The 18,062-nt window shown below is 38.9% G+C and overlaps 1 protein-coding gene across 4 annotated transcripts in view; it reads left to right on the forward strand.

Annotated features, from left to right (window-relative positions):
• Rai14 (retinoic acid induced 14) overlaps window positions 1–18,062 on the forward strand; it is a 136,125-nt gene that overhangs the window by 87,297 nt on the left and 30,766 nt on the right. For all 4 annotated transcript variants that reach the window (XM_071612649.1, XM_034636109.2, XM_071612650.1 and 1 more), the window contains exon 4: window positions 14,871–14,959. In XM_071612649.1, coding sequence (XP_071468750.1) covers window positions 14,871–14,959 — 89 coding nt within the window. The remainder of the gene's footprint in view (window positions 1–14,870; window positions 14,960–18,062) is intronic.

Here is an 18,062-nt window from a genome sequence, read left to right on the forward strand (position 1 = left end):
TCATACCACCTGATCAGCTTCCTCCAGTTCTTCTCTCAAATTCATGACAAATTAATTTACCTGAAACCATTACCTGCTATATATATAATTGCAGCCTCTATCCTTCCCTGAAAAATTACCCTATGTATTCCTAAGACCTTTTGACATTTGACATAATGATATGCTATATCCACTCTGATTTGGTCCATGTAGATTTTTGACTGCAATAATAACCTCTCTTTGTACCTTGCAAGTATATTCAAGTGTTTGTGTTTCATGAATCTACTAGTTGGTAGGTACTCTTTTAGTCTAAACTGTTCCAAACTGTTGTGAACAGATTTTTTTTTTTTTTTTTAAGAGCAGATATGGTCTTTGCCTGCAAGAGACATAATGTCTAGTTAGGAAGGTAAGACCAGTGAAAATACTGGTGAATAATTATAGTAATATTGCTAATCTGTAAAATACTGACCATGGGGGTCAGAACAGGAGTGCTAATGTGATACTGGGTAGTTAAGAAATGCTGCCTGTCTGAGATGTAAAGTGAGGTAACTTGAAGAATGAATGGATGGGTAGGATTTGGGTGTATAAAAGGCAAGAGGACGGTGTTGAAAAAGCAGGTCAAGCACGTTGAAAATCAAATGATACCAGTGCCATTATTCCCTTATTTAACAGCTTATGATAGCCAAGTTAAAGGCCCCTACTTGCACTAGATCATTTATTCTCAACTTGACTTTCATTAGAATCACTTGGGCAGCTTTGGAAAAGGCTAGGTTCCACCCTCAGAGACTGTGGGTTTACTTGGTATGAAGTGTAGTCAGGGCAGAGGGTTTTTTGAAAATGATTTGAATGATCAGTCCAATATGAGAAGTCACTACACAAGGGAGTCACATTTCCTAGTCTTCTTAACAGGTGGTACCATGATAGGTCACAAGCAGGCTGAAGACAGCTTGCAGAGCCCAGGTTAGTTTTTTCCTACACACACATACAAGTATATATGTAATGCTTGTGCATAAAATAAAATTTAAATGATAGCTACTTTTGTCTTAAATATGTTAAAATAACATAATTCCTGAAGTTTACAAAGGTAACAGTGTTGTATGTTAAAGCAAAACATTTTGTTGCATAATCGTGCAGTGGAAGGAAGGTATATAACTGAAGTGAGGTGAAAAATAGATTTGCAAATTAGAAACTATACTGACAAAAATATTGGTAGGATCCCAGGATTTTTCATTTAAAAATGTTTCAATGTTTTCAAAGTTGAATTAAGTATATTGAATATGAAGGATTTTAAATACTCAAATGGGTAATTATTGCCCAGGGCCAAAACCCTCTGGCTTTGCCCCTTGCCTGGGTCATCTTGTGGTGGAAGGCACCAGCCCGACCTGCCCCCAATGCAGAGGTCAGGGGAGCCTGGGAAATATGGTTCACTGTGATACAGAGCAGAGCAGGGGAGGGGAGGGTGAATCTTGGAGCACACAGGCAGTGACCTGCCCTCAGTCACCACGCGAGAGGGCATGCTGGAGCAGGAGGTTCTCACGCTAATCGGCAGCCAGGCAGTTCACGGGTTCAGGATATAGGATCACTAGCACACGCCTGTCTTTCCAAACCCTCCTGCTTTCTCACCTCTGCTCCTGCCTTCCTAAATGCCCATCCCATGGAATTCTGTGTATTATCCAGTGATCGGTTTTACCACCTCTTTCATGAATTTCTTTGCTAATTTCCAAAGTGGAAGGCAACTGCCACTCTCAAATCACTCAGGATCTGCGAGTCTTGGTTACCTAAGTGCTTATCTCTGTTATCAAGCTACCAGGGTTAGAGCCTACCCTTTCCTAATTAGTAAGAAAGGAATTGTTATTATATTGGGCCAGGGGCTTTCGCCTGTGTCATCCATTCAGCAAATAGTTTATTTGTTCATCCCTTTTAGAAGACCTTCTCAGTTTCTCTCAGGTATTTCTCATGGGATATTCTTAGTCACCCTGGGATAAATTTATGAAAAGGAATGTGTGACTTGGAAAGGTTTGGAAATTAATACAAATCACTTGTTTTAACTGACAAGGCTGGAGTCTGGAGGTATATCAGTGTCAATAATATGCAAATAATTTGTCCTAATGGAAATTTTATAAGGTCCAAGTACTATTCCCAGGGCACATTTGAAATCAGACAGTCCTGAAGAAAAAGAGCTATGGCTTAAATTAAATGTTGTGGGACCTCTTAGCTCTTGAGTACGTGGTCTTTCATCTGAGTGTCTCCATTGTCCTGTCCTCTGGAAACCCTGTCCCTAGAAGTATTATTGCTGATGCTATTAATTACCACATTGTGGGCACTAAAAGGACAGTAATGTTATTTTTATGGCCATTTTTTTTTACATCAGTCTCATTTACTAGACCCACTTAGCAGGGAAACGCAACAAATGTTTCCCTTTCTCAACCTGTCTGCTACATGGTTTCTACTAGAAGCAGTGATCAGATTTGCTATTACAGTTGCCTTGGAAATTGCTGAAATCTGGTCTGCATTGGGACTTTTGGCTGGAGGGATTTCTTCATGGGTCAGTGGGGTTAATACCCACCAGCAAAGAGGAATTTACTTTTACTGGGCTTTTATAATTAGAAGCTATTAGACAGTACTGCCTTCTTTACCCTCAGATTATAATCTGAAATGGGACTCCAGACCTTTTAATCCTATTTTTAGGGTCACCCCAACTGAAATATTCCATGTGAGCCCATCCTCATTGAGCTCAGTGACCTAGAATTCAGATGTGAAACAAAGATGTGCCCAACCTTCCAACAAACAATTGGAGGGTTGGGCTAGAACCATAAGGTTTTAGAGCTAAAAAGGACTTTTTTTTTTTTTTTTTTTTTTTTTTTTTTAACATATAGACTAGTTGAGTGAACTGAATTTGAATGACTTTACTGGAAGATTGTATTCTTGTAAAATTTTCTCTTTTCAGCTTTTCACTCTTCAATATCTCCTCTCTAGTGATCCATAGTACACACAGCTTTTGGTATGAAATGGTTTGAGGATGGTAGCATTGACAGCAAAACCAGAAAGTACTGGAGTTGTAGTTCATGTCTTCCTGCTTTGCCAATGATCCTAAGTTAAACTGAATGTGCCTCAGAATCAGCTGAGGGGTCTTGCTGGATTCCACCCCTGGAATCTGAGCAGGAACCTGAGAGTTTGTGTTTCTAACGTATTCCAGGTGATGCTGACACTGCTAGTCCTGGGCCATGCTTGGGGAACCCACCATACACTGTGATGGTGAACTTGGCGAAAGGACACAATTTCTCTCCCAAGCACCTGCATGACCACCTAAGAAAAATTCACAGTTATGACAGTTTATGGCTGTACCTTAACCTGAGAAAACTCAAAAATTTTAGAATAAAAAAAGCAAATTCAATGCTAAAGATTTGCATTATCTAAAATCAAACAAACAATGCCCCAGCCCCACAAAGCTAAAAGTCACTCTGTGCCATAGGAATGTTGAAAGCAGCAAGACCAAATATCAGCACAATGGAACACACATCTAATGGGGCTGACGGACAATAAACAAGCATTCCTTGTAAAGACAGGTACGCTGAAGAAAATAAAGAGTGCAGGGGCCACTTTGATTAAGCTTCTGGAAGGAAGGGCTCTTTGAGCAGATTCCTGAATGGAATGGGGACAGTGCTAGACAGTTTTCTGGAGGAGTGACTTTCCTGGTGGAGAGAACAGCAGAACAAAGGCCCTGAGGTGAGAGGGTGCCTGATGGGCTCAAGAAACCACAAGGAGCCAGTGGGCTGGAGTCCTGTGCACAGGGAGACCGCTGGAAGGTGAGGTGGAGGGGCAGCCAGGACACCTCCTGCAGAGCCTTGAAGAGTATGGCAAGGACTTTAGATTAAATCCCAATCATAAATACTTCCTGACTCTGCCTCCTAAGTAGGAGAATATACAGAAAAACATCTTAAGAAAGGAGTACAATAAAAATAGATTGCATGAATGGTGTGACTCTACATCATGTACAACCAGAGAAATGAAAAGTTGTGCTCTGTTTGTGTAAAAAAATAATAATTAATTAATTAATTAATTATTAATTTTAAAAATAGAAGCAACTTTAGGTGGTCAAAATGTGAGGCACCTGTTGCAGAACTGAAATGTTGGGGCTTTTAAGAAACAACTACTTCTGAATCTTTTACTGAGTATGGTGACTCCCTTTTTGGAATTTTTTTTTTAAAGGAAAGAAGAAAGATATGAGTATAGTAAGAGAAATTGCTCTCTGAGTTAGGTCAGGAAGTTTAAGTCCTGATCTTTTATATATTTCCTAATTTCACTGAAATGTTGGGGTTGAGTCTCTGTGTCTATGAAATAAAGATGCTAGACAAGTTATCCTTCTGGAAAATTCTAACACTCTGGAATTTTGACATGTGGCTATCTCTGGTAGGGTTTGGTGCATGATCAGCTCTTTAAATGTAGGTTGTTTGCTTGATTTTAGGACTGGAAATTGATTGCAGAGGTGGTGGGGAAGATTTTGAAGACTGTATCGTGGTCCAGCCTTCTGTGCACCTGGAGTCTGGGTGGTGAAAGTGGCAAGAAAGTGTTGGGTTTTAGTGAAAATTTCTGGGAATGATTATGTCTGGAAAATCAAGTCTTCTAAAAGTAGCCTTGAGAATATGTTTTTCCTTCCAATATATGTTTCAGCTGGCAATCAGAAACCAGCAGAATTATGTTTATTATTACTCTGGAAAATTGAAAGAACTTTCCAGACCATAACTCATGGTCTTTTGGATAGCAGCAGCTCAAGTACCCTTCTGGTGAAGAGCCTTGGGAAATATCCCAGCCTTGTCCCAAGGTATTTATTTCGGGAAGGTTTGCACAACTTTGCTGAATGGTTTTTTTTTAGGAAATGAAACCTCCATTGCTGGCTTAGTTTGCTTCAGTGCTGGGATTACATTCCTGTCTTTTTTTTTTTTTTAATCCCTGGCAAAACTAACATGTCCCAGTGAGAAGCCCATGTTTGTTTTTTGCCAAATACTCATAGTTTTTAGTTTCAACTTTGTTTGTTGAAGAGCCACACAAATAGTGAGTTAATAACCCATAGCATTTCAATTTGCAGAGTGATTGACAAGCAATGCTACTTATCAGTGAAGGGCCCGTTCTGGGCTATAATCTATAATGCCCGAGTTAGGACTCGGGTGCCATTTTTTTGAAGAGTTTTTCAGACTATATTTAAGACATTCAGAACTATGTCGCTCACAAGTATATTAGAGTACAAACTCCTGTATCTGTTCATTCTGGGACTTTTTGGCAAGTTGGTAAACTCTGTGCCTGTTTCCTCTTCTGTAAAGAGAGAACCATAATAGTTTATTCTGACCCCCTAAAAGCCTGCAATGAGGATAAGACACTCTTAGTACAGCAGTGTTTCAATAGACTAGATTCTGTGGTTGATGATGTTGCTGTCATCTAAACCTTAAACATGGTTTAGAAGGAGGGAACCAGAGTCATCACAGCCACCATCAAGAAGCAACAAAGCAGCCAATAGCTGTGCTTCCTGGTCCTCCCAAAGAGCCCTCCAGCTTCTCACTGCCTCCTCCTGCTCCTCTGTCACTTCCTCCAGCCTGTACTCAGCCTGCCCTGCAGCTGCTCTTTGAGTTGACTTTCTCTTGGGGTGTGTGTGGAGGGAGGTCAGGAGTGATAGAGAGGGAGAATGTCAGAGTGCAACAAACTTTCAAGCACTGAAAACTTGGGATCTTTCCAAGTGACAATAGCATCAACATTCCAAATATCAATAAGCATCAAAAGATCAAAGTAATTTTATATAAATCTTTGGGCTGCTTATTTGTGTCTTTTAGTTACAACTCTGTTGAAGGGCCCTGGCTGAGTCTTATAAGCAAAACTACACATCCTGAATTATAATGAAACATGACCCAATGGGGATTCCTTTTTTTGTGTGTGTGGAACATATCTATGCAATTGTTTTTAAGGCTAAGGGGATTATGTTTTCAAAAGACCGTGAAACAATGGGTGCCTTGGCAAAAAATGATGGTGTGAGGCTTTTAACTTGTCTTCCATTTAGAGCAGTACTTCTCATGCTTGAGGGTACACACCAGGTCAACTGGGGACCTTGTGCCAGCAGCATTTGTCATTTATTATATGTGGGGTAGGGCCCCAAAAGCTCACATGTCTTTTTTGAGGGGTACCTAGGATTGAACCCATGGGCACCTAACCACTGAGCCACATCCCCAGCCCCCAACTCCAGGTCCAGGTACCACTCTCTGAGTAGCTAAGACTAAGGTTGCGAAGTGCTGTCACTTTAGCTGCATCAGAATATGGAGTCCACCATGGATATCCCTGACTAGTGAACTGTGTCCTTGTCACTAGGCCTAGGGTTAGAGGAGTGGATAAAAAGTTTTTATAGTTTTTCTGCCTCTGCTGAATTCTTGACCCCTCTAAGCAAAGAAATAAACAGGTAACAAAGTCTCTCATAAAATATATTGTTATGTGGACTTTTGAATGACATTTCTTATCTTTAAACAGAAAGGTCACACTTTTTAATTAGAAGTAAAAGCTTATGTAGAGACAAAGCCAAAGGATGTTCCTAATTTGTTTTGCATTCACTCTTTTATATTCCTTTTTTACAGGAAATTTCAGCTGATAATTAGTTGAGTTGACTACTTCAAAGAGCTTGTTAAGAAGACTTAAATGTTTTGCCTCTAGACTTTTTAGATTGTAATTAAAATTCTCATTTCTTAAATTAAAATTTACTAGACATAAAAAGTCTTGGCTAGGATGTGGAGAAATTGGATCCCCTCCTACATTGTTGATAGAGATATAAAATGTTGCAGTAGCTTTAGAAAAGAGTTTAGCAGTTCCTAGAAAATTAAATATGTTTAGCATATGACTCAGTAATTCCACTCCTTGGCTTATACCTACTAGAAATGAAAATACATGTCCACACGAACACTATATACAAATGTTTTAACAGTAACAATAACCCCAAGTAGAAAAAAAAATCCAGATGCACATCTTGTAACAAATGGATGAACAATGTAGAATACTCCTAAAATAGAACTCATTAAGGAAGAAGTGCAGTACTGAGAGTACAGCATGAGAGAACCAGAAAACATGCCAAAGCAAAGGAGCCAGATACAGGGGACCATGTACTGTAGGATCCTCTTTAGAAAATATCCAGAAAAAGCTAATTAGTGGAGAGAGAAAGTAGGCTAATGATTTCCAGGGACAAAGGGGACTAAGAAATGGGAGTGAACGTCATGGTAGTTGGATTATATCTCAATAAAAAGATAAAAATATGTTGCTTTTATTCTTTACTCTCTATTTTTTTTAATGGAATTATTTTTCAGTGTTGTACATGCCTTTTAATGGTTTATCACAGCGTTTCACAACCTGGGCACTAGGATAGTTTGGACTGGATGGATAATCCTTTGTTATGGGGAACAGTCTTATCTTTTTTGTAGGATGCGCAGCAGTATTTCTGGTCTCTGGTGCCCCCTGGCAATAAAGAAAAAAACATGTCCCCAGATATTGCCAAATATCCTGGCGTATATGTGTGTGTGTGCATGTGTTGAGACCACTGGTTTATCTTTAGTGTTCCTTCTAAAAGCCATGCTCCGGGAACAAAGGAACTTTGTTTTATTCATTGTTATTTCTCAGTGCTTAATTTGACACATCAATACCCTAGTATCCTAGTGAATGTGTAAATGAATGTATTTAGCTATAGTAGTCACAGTATATAAAAATAGACAGCTATCTGTAGAAATATCAAAACTATCCCATACTTGAATTAGCTCCAATATCCAATTAACATTGTCAAGAATACTGTCTAAGGGTGTGTGTGTGGCTAGGGGTGGTTAATCAACCTTCTACATCACCCCCAACCCAACCCCATTTATCTCATTCCAATCTACTAACTGTCTTTATGTAGAGGTTTATTCTTTCAACCAGTTATCCAGGACACAGGCCATTAGAGGGCATCGATCATGCTCTTAATTTGGTGCTGACCTGGGACACCATCTGCTCCATAAGCCTTCAGTAACCCACAGTCCCCCTGCCTGCCACCAGATAGAGGCTGGCCTGAGCCTGCCAGCCTCCCAGCCTGCCTCCACTGAGGATGTCTACATTTGTCAGTTACTGTATAAGAAAGGAAATCTATAAGTTGTCACCAATAAATCCAGGTTGTGTCACTGACAAGTTGTGTTTTTCTACCCAGTGATGCCCAACTTTCTACTGGAATATCTTACTAAATGTTGGCTCTGCCTCTGGTTCACATTCAGAGGCTAAATGTTAATGGCTTACTGCTGCCAAACCCTGCACTGAGGATTATCACTTCCGTGGAAGGTGCCAGAATGTAAGCAGCTCAAGTGTGAGCTTTAGACAAGGCTGGTCTTAGGTGGCTTTTGTAGTCTGTGACTGTCTACAACTTTGTTCCCAAGTTTCCACTCACTGGAAAACCACATAGCTTTTATCCCTCTCCTCTCTGGCCCTTTGGTTTTTAGGGTATGATGCTTTTGACTTAACTTCTGCTAGCCTGACTTTTCTGAATGTTGAAACAATTCCTTTCATTAAGCAACATGTCACAGACTCTACTTTGTATGTGAGTGAGGCTACGATAATTGGTGGCCTATTTTTTTTTTTTTTTGGAGTATTTGCTAGTTGCTTCATGTTTTGCTAAGTACTTTTACATACAATTCATTTATTCTCCACAGCCCATTTTACAAATGTGGAAGCTGGGATATAGAGAACTCCTACCTGAGATTACACTATCAAGTGGCAAAATGAATGTTGAAACTCATTTAGTCTGAGCCCTTAAAAATTACACGTTTTACCTCCCTAATATCACGCTTCTTGATATATTCCTTATTATACTTGTCATCTGACTGCATATTTTTGTCCTCTGCTAAGCTTTAATAATGTTAAAGCGTATTCAAAGCTTTAATTTTGCAAAATCATGGAGGGTAGATATAATGAGAACTTGACTTCCTAAATTTTAAAACTTTGAGATGACTAGATAACCAAATTAGATAAACAAAAGTTATCACCATGTATTTCCCCACCTTGCCCTTCTGTATGGTGGTATTTACCCCACTCCTGACAAACAGCTTCTTTTAGCTTGGGGGATGAGGGAAAGAAGGCAGGGCTCCCCTCTTCTAGAACTTTCTTTCCCAGGGAAATAAACAAAATGACCCGGCTCTTCCTGTGGGTAATTGATTATTTATGTATAAGATAGCTAGACTGAACATATGTGCTACCATAATATAAAGGAGATAGTTGCTAAGGGTTTGGTGCCAAAGTCACTCTAGTGTTAAATCTGTGTGTTAATTTTCTGCATTTGTACATCTTTCATAAAAATTAGCCAAAGCTGTACCAGCATACCAACCATTTTGGTTTTCTTTTATGTGGCAACTGATTTAGCAAGCTCTTGCAGCTTATAAACACCATGTTCCAAGTTAAATGGTAAAGTGATTTTATGACTAAAAAGCAATGGCAATGACATACTATTAGTCAGAATATTAGATTATTATCCTTTTAGGTAGGTAATTATAAGGAATTAATCAGAGTGTTCAATGGATATCAAAATAACTGCAGAGTAGCTATCTTATTTTTTCTTTTCCTAAATCTTATCTGCAGATTTTTAATAATAGACTATAGTATGGAGCAGTATATATGTCATATATGTATACATATGTGTGCATATAAATGCATATAATATATATAGTATAGAAGGTTTTAGTGAATTTTCTTTTACTTGTAATTCATCACTGAAGAATCTTTTTTATTCCATAGGATATGCCCATAGAACTTTGTAAGACTTTCCTAGTTTCAGACCACAGCATGTACTTTAATGAACAGTATCATGGATGCTAATAAAACTAAATAAGTCCACTAGAGTTTACATCAAGAGCAAGAACCAAAACTTCAGCATATGGGAGTGTTTAGGAGCTGTTAAAATTTTGTTTTCTGAGTGTCTTCACATTAAGTCTTACAAATTACAGACATGGTCGGGCTGTAAAGATATGTGTGGGTTTGGTTTATTTGTTTGCTTTAAATTTTGCTTTTGTTGTAATTGTTGTGTGTGTGTGTGTGTGTGTGTGTGTATGCACTTGTGTACCATTATGTATTGTTGTGAATGTATCCTTTTAAAAGTAAATCTACAGTAGCTTTTTTTTTTTTTTCTTGCAAGGTGTGCTAGTCTACTAGCTCTTGATTGATTAAGGTTTTGTTTTGTTTAATTTTGTTTTCCCTAAATCTTAGAAGAGTTCAATCTTGAACCCTTTAAACTGTTCTCTATCATATTAGAAAATTAAGACCCTACCAGAAAATTTTTTTTGAAATCACCATATTCTGTGTAATTATAGTTATATGGCATATTTTTCCTTTAAAGCATTTAAACCACAATGCTCAAACTCAAATATCTTTTTAATCTAATGATATATGGTAATACAATTTTTTTAAAACCTGAATTTATCCTTACAAATATATAATTAAATAATATCCACTGGAACTTATGGGTTCATCCTGTGGATGACCACACACAAAAATATCCAAGCGTGGCATGTTCAGTATCCGCTAGGAAATAGGTAGCATTGTCAAAGGGTGGCTGATGAGAGTTTAAAAAAGGAACTGTTTACAAATAATCGCAAAGTTAAAGGAAACCAACAAGGTTGGGAATGCAGCTCTAGGCTAGCAATAGTGGGAATCTTTTCTGCCCTTGACCTGGAGGGATGAGGAGAGAGAACAAATACCCAAACCCAGAAAAAGCCATGATTGTAGCTTTGGGAAAGTCAGAACTGTGGCCTTCATAGCTGTGGCTTTCCTAGAGGAAAGATGGCCACTGCCAATCTGTGACTTGGAGGAGGGCAGTGGGAAAGATCATGCTCTGAATCTTTCCTCATATTCTTACTCCCATAAGCACTAACCATTGTTCAAACTCTACCAGAAGCCAAAGGACATGGTAGCCCATTGGTTACAGTGCACTGGAGGATTGTCTCCTGGGCCATGAACCCAGAGCTAAAGGGAGAGGGCCGCTCCAGAGGGTCAAATAGAAGGCATAGCACTGGTGACTCTCCCCTACGAGAAGACCTATTTATTGTGTTTTGTGGGTTTGCTCCCATTTGCTAGAATTGCATGCTCAGTGAGAAGGAAGGATAAATGTCTCCATATCTAAATGAAGAAGTGAATCAGAAACTAAAATGATGACTAAAATGATCTGCTGTCCCCTTTCCTGCATTGTAGGCTTATGCCTATGATCCTGTGTCTTAGAAAGTAGACAGCAATTTTTGTGTGACAGCAGAACACAACAGACAGGGAAATTAGAGCCTTTTTGAGAAATACCCAGAAATAATATGTTTAATTGACCCACATGAATGACTTTGCTATCTAAAAATGTGATGATTATTAGATAGGTATGGTATAAAGTTACAAGCACAAATATTTGCCCTTATACTGAGCTGTTTATAATTACTTATATTTGTACTTTGCTAAGGATAGTAAGTCCTGAAGCATTTGGTAAAATATGGGAGACAATCATAAATTGGGAAAATACTCTTTCTTAGCAGGATACCAATATTCTGCAGGAAAATGGTTGGAGAATCCCAAGAAGAGAGAAAAAAGTCGCTCCCTGTTCTAAACTCTTAATTGGAGAGGCAGAACAAAAAACAACCCCCACTCCCCCACACACATAATTTTTTAAAGCATAGTCAATGAAAAATGTATTTAATTGCATCCATCAAAAGATGTGTTACAGCCAACAGAGAGGTCAATTTTGATTGACCTTAGAGGTTTCCTTTAAAAAGCAATGTCTAAGAAGTTTCTTATGTGAGATTTGAAATAACACTTTCTCCACCTTGGAATGATTATTGGCCTTCCAAGTACTGACCTTGAATCCCTGCAATTTCAAGTCATTTGATGAATATCAAGTTATGTTCAACAGATTACATTTACCAAACTATAGTAGTGGCCTATAGTAGTGCTCTTATCAAATATATCTGCAATTTGAACCACCCATAAATATAATATATGATTCAGAGGCAATCTAAAACACTTCAGAATAGAAAAAACTATAAATATCCTCTCTGAGGGAGGTGGAAACTAGAAAGGACCATGCAGAGCTTCAGGGATGCAAGCCTGGAAGGAAAGCTTCAAGGTCTTGGACCATGTTCTGTTGCTTGATGTGTTTGAAGGTGAGATTGCATCTGCTTGTAAAGTTACCAGACTGTATGATATGTGCAGTTTTATTTATGTAGGTTATAGTTTAATCAAAAGTTAGGTGGAGCCAGATGTGGTAGCACATGCCTGTAGTCCCAACAGCTCAGGAAGTTGAGGCATGAGGATCTTGAGTTCAAAGTCAGCCTCAGCAACTTGGCAAGGCCCTAAACAACTCAGTGAGACCCTGTCTCTAAATAAAATATAAACAAAAAGGCTGGGGATATTGCTCAGTGGTTAAGCACCCCTAGGTTCAATCCCTGGTACCAAAAGGGGGGGGGAAAAAGTTAGGTATTGGGTATATGCACCTGTGTACAGAGTAATCACTTTCCCAGTCTATCTTCAAAGTAGCCTATGGCTACCCTGCTTTTGAGATACTTTTGATTTAGTTCTCCCCTGTCAAAGGAGATAAAAGGTTAACAGCTTAAAAGCAAATACACAGACCTAGAAAAGAAGACCAGTATAATCAATTTTAGGACTTAGTAGTTCAAGAGCTTTGGGTTAGCACCCCTGAAAGCAGAGTTCAAGGAACTGAAAACTGAGTCTTTTGATGGTGACTTTATTTCCTCAAAAGCAATTAATTATGTTATGTATATTGTTACAAGGCTGGTGAATCTTTAGAAACCTTCTACAAAGATTAGTTAAAATAAAAGATTAATCACTTAAAGGTAAACTTTTTACAAAATTAAGCCTTCCCCCAATGTGGTGAAAAACAGGGGTATTATTGTCCTGCCTTTTAGGGGTATTCTTTTGGCTAAGCTGTGTTTAAACAGGAATTCAATTTAAACAAGTCACCACATTTCCAAATCATTCCATGTAATCAACGCTTTACTTAATGTGGAATCACTCCGAAGTGAATTTTGATTGTAAAGAGACATTATGTACCGATTGCTTCACAAACAATTGGTATGATCAGAACCAGGTAGACAGAAAAGCAAAATGTTAGAGCCAGAAGATCCTTAGAAATCATTTGACTTAGTCCTTCCACTTTACAATGGAGGAAAGAACTTAAGCACAGAGAGGTTGATCCAATTTCCCCAAAGCACATAGTTAATTATGTTATGCCTGATTTACAACCAGACTTGAAATGTTCTCACTTGATAATCTGTCCCCTTCACTCAACTTACCTACAAAGGACAAAGGGCTGGAGTCAGACCCACTTGGGTTCAAATATTAGCTCTTGGATTTGCCAGCTGCTTGTGACCCTGGGCTCTGATGATAGATCCTACCCTGACAGAAAATAATGCCTGGGCATTCATTTGAAAGATACAGACCAAGGGAGGAGGAGAACTGGAGGCTTGTTAACCTCTCTCTTCAGGAAAGAGATGGAGAGACAGGAAGGTCTCCATGGTGGAGACTCTTGAAGCCTGTGGCCATCTCAGCCTCTGGGCCTGACTGCAGGTGGTACACTTTGCTTCTTTCTACCTGCAGAAGTGCTCTTCACCCTGGGATCATTGGTGTGGCATTTGGCTGTGATCCCTTCTTTTAATAGTCCAACTAAAGATGTCGTAGAGCATGGTTTGTACTCCATGTCACTGAGTTCTGGAGCCTTTTGTGGGCTTTCTGCAGTGCTGTTTGCAACTGAGTATAGAATCCTGCCATGGGAGGTAGACAGTGACAGGGCTCCCCTAAACCACTGTTGTGGGAAGGAAAAGTCAGCATCTAGAAGTGTAAAGTAGGCACTTAATGGATGTTGTATGCCACTATCGTTCATCTAAAGCACAGCCTTGCTTTTGGCATTGTCCAAGCAACGATGTCCAAGAACTTTGACCTCTGTGACTTAGACAGGTTTCTTTTTAGAGTGTGCATTATGTAGAAATGATGGCATTGTGCCAGGCGCTGTGGCACACACTTGTAATCCCAGTGGCTTGGGAGGCTGAGGCAGGAGGATCACAAGTTCAAAGCCAGACTCAGAAGCTTAGTGAGGCCTCAAGCAACTTAGTGAGACCCTGTTTCAAAATAAAAACTAAAAAGGGCTGGGGAGGTAGCTCAGTGGTTAAGCACCCCTGGGTTCAATCTTCAGTGCTCCCTCCACCCCCCACCCCCCCAAAACAAGAAGAAATGATGGCATTGGTAAAAGTAAATGCTAGACAAAGAAAAAAGATAATATTTGTTTAGAAACTCAATCTAGTTGGAGCTCTCTGTTGATTCATAAAGAGATAAATATGTGATCAAATCTTAAATTTTTTCAAGCCTGAACTTTGGGTTGAAAGAGGTAAGATCAAGCTCCTGCTCCATCATTAATAGAATATGTCAGAGAGGAGGTGGGATGTAGCTCAGTGGTAGAGTATGTGCTTAGCATGCATGAGAGCCTGGGTTCAACCCTAGCACCAAAAATAAAAACAAAAACAAAAAAGAAAAGAAAGAAAAGGGATCAATGAACAAATTTTCAGACCATAGTGAGGCTCTGTGTCCTCATCTTTAAAACAAGGTTTTAAGTTGGTGGTGCTCACCTATTGTTCCAGCTGCTCAGAAGGCTGAGCAGGAGGATCACTTGAGCCCAGGAGTTTGAGACCAACCTAGGCAACATTTAAAAAATTAAAAATACAAATCAGTGAAATGAGGCTAATAATAATACTCACTCAGCAGGTAGTTGTGGAGCTCAAGTGGGAAAAAAATACACATGAGCAGGCAAAAATCTTTGTTAGAGATGAATGTAAGGTGTGGCAATCCTAAGCAGATGTGTTTTCCTCTCTCTCCAGTTTTCATCTTGCAGCTACAAAAGGACACGTGGAGTGCCTCAGGGTCATGGTTGCCCATGGTGTGGACGTGACTGCCCAAGACACTACCGGTATGTGGGGTTTTACTCTCTTAAGTCCATAATTTGTCAGCGTGAGCATAGGTATTACAAAAGTTTTATTTTCATTGTGCAAAATTTAGAGTCTGCAGATAGCCAAAAGAAGAAAGCAGAATCACCTTTGATGGCTAGGCTATGGTATGGTTTCATCATCTGTCTGTGCCTCTTGTGTTTTCATCTGCTGTGAGCTTAGTCAACTAGAGAACTGTGTGCTTCCTATCTCTTTCTCTCTTTTTTTTTTTTTTTTACATTATTTCCTAACACTGAACATATGGGGCAAGCAATATTCCCTAGTTTTTGTTTTTATGAATTACATAATAATATGAAAATGAAGATCTTCACCCCTTACTTACTTCAACACATCCAAATTATCTGGGACTTGGAAGGAAGAAAAGGAAAGAGCACACAGTATACACATAACCGTATACATATATACCGATGCTCTCTAAGATTCAGATTCTCTTGTCTAGAGTTTTCCAGCCAACTGGATTTTTTTTTTAAAGCTCCCCAGGTGATTCTAATGTGAAACTAGTGTTGACAAATGATGAACAGGACATATGGAAAGAAGAGGTAGTGTAGTCTAGTTTTTTATAAGCTTTGTTCTCTGGGAAAGAGCCCCTGAAGTTTCCAGCCTGGGATTCCGCCAGTGATGGTCCTAAGAAAAGACCAAAGCAACTAATGATTTTTCACCGATTACACTGGGAAATCTTTGGTTTCTAATACCTTTTTGTTATTTTTTACTGGAAAACAAAATCAAGCTAATTCCAGTCTTTATCTAGGCTTTTCATTAACCTATAATGGATCCTTTACATCCTTCCCCAAAATTAGTCTCTTCAGAGTAATTAATCATCTTGGGAAATCAGTCACGTATTGCAAGAATGCTGTTATTACTCATAACATACCTAGGAAATGTATGTTTCAGAAATGTTTTCAAAGTCTGTGGCATTTAAAAGAAAATAATCTCAGTGGTTGGTGATCTTTAATCTATGAGAATAGTTTTTTTTAGGACAGGCCAAGAACTCTTGAAGTCATGTAAGGTGAATGACACATCAAACTGGTAAAACCATTTTTGGTCAAAAACAGGGAGAGACTGAAGTAACAAGATTTTCCTGAGCAGTTCTACAGATCATTCCAAAAAAGTATTTTGAGAAATAGTAAAACTAGTAGCAGATTAATAGTTTTTCTAAGTGACTGCCTTGAGGGGAACACTAATTTACACTACACTAATGAAAGTCATCTTTAATTTCAAGATCCATTCTGTTTGTCTTACTTTTAAAGTTATACCACATAAACACAGCACAATAAGTCTGGCTAACAACCCTTACCTCTAATGAGGTATTTGACTTCTTTAAGTAGAGGAGGTTTCCTCTTTCAAAAATTCATAATCTAAAAGAACTAGCTTATAGTAAATACACTGGCATGTGTCAAATAGTTCTGTTTTATTGTATTATTGTTAGGAAACAGATTAGAAAGGAATTCTCTATCAGGACTAAACATCTTCCCTCACTTCTTTTTATTATAGGGAAAAATAAGTTCCTTTAGTAGATGTTCATTGTAGAAAACTTGGGGAGTACAGAAAACTGTAAAAAAGGTAACTAGTGCTTCTACTCCTATCAGAAAGAAAAATGTTACTGTGTTTTTCGTTTGTTTCTTTGAAATTTCCTTATAGATTCTGCCTAGCACATTTTTACATAGCTGAGAGTATATTATATAGTAAATTTCTATTTCTGTTTTTTAATTTAGTATTGTATTGGTACATTTTACCCCCATTAAAAGCTTTTATGGAGCTTATTTATTTGTGGCCACATTACACTATGCAGGTGAATTTGCCATCAGAACCCTAACTTGGTTTCTAGGATCTGGTTCAGTATAAGCAGCAAGTCCTGGATTCCTCAGCTCAGTGTCAACTTCCTTGCAGAATGAATGGCAGGATCCCCAGAGAAGGAACACTATAGATGGTGCTCAGATCCATCCCGGATGCTTCTCAATGCTGGTCGGTGGAAACTGAAATTGGTCAATCTGCTGGGTGTAGCGGCACATACCTATAATCCCAGTGGCTTGGGAGGCTGAGGCAGGAAGATCAAGAGTTCAAAGGCAGCCTCGGCAACTTGGCAAGGCTCAGCAACTAAGTAACTCAGTGAAACCCTATTTTTAAAATAAAATGCAAAATAGGGCTGAGTATGTGGCTCAGTGGTTGAATGCCTCTAAATTCAATCCCTGGTACCCACTCACCCCCACCCCCACCCCTGCTCAAAAATAAAAGGAAAAAAGAAAGAAATTGATCAATCCTAGAACTCTGTGGCCCTGGGACATTGTCCATATGTTCCATGGGATGGGAAAGTCTCAGAGCTTCCAATCTCTTACCTGTCATCTGATACTCTTTGCCATGAGGCCAACAGACTTCATGGTTTTACTTTGGATTGAATGAGGCACCAGCTACTTCTGATGATTTCTGGAAAGTGCAGAGAGACCACCAGAACAAAAGAAGGAAAGCACTCTATGGTTAAGAGTGTGTGGGAGTGGGTAGCTGTTGCAGTAACCAGGGCAACCCTGTTCCAACTTTTTCCACCATAGCAAACAAGGTAAATTATGATGGGCTTTTATTGCCTATGCTGGCAATAAAAGCCCATCTTTTATTGTCTTTGCTCTTGTCTTGACTGTCATGGCTGATCCCTAACTCTTTCTCTCTAAAGATGCATATCTGAATATAAGGGAAGAATGAGGACATAAGTCACACTGTGCCTTAGTGGTCATCAGTAGTCCAAAATATTCTTTACAGTTAGAGGATAAATTAATTGGCTCAGCACTGACAGGGAAGGTCTTTTCGGTAAAACAGCCTTATATATTGCCACATTATTACTGAGATGCAGGCATCTTCAATCTCAAAACCTTGTTAGAGCTGGTACAAAAACCTGTTACATTAATCACACTGTCCTATAGGGTTTTGGGGGGGAGGGCCTGGGTAACCTTTGAAAATATATTTTACTGACCCCTTTTGTCTTTTTTGTCCACAAAGTCTAAGGATGGTCAAATTGGTACAATTTTTCTATGTTTAAAACTACTGACCAGGTGTAAAGAATTAGGAACAAAGAACTTC

Source organism: Marmota flaviventris, chromosome 5 (genome assembly GCF_047511675.1).
Source record: "Marmota flaviventris isolate mMarFla1 chromosome 5, mMarFla1.hap1, whole genome shotgun sequence".
Taxonomy (NCBI): Eukaryota; Metazoa; Chordata; class Mammalia; order Rodentia; family Sciuridae; genus Marmota; species Marmota flaviventris.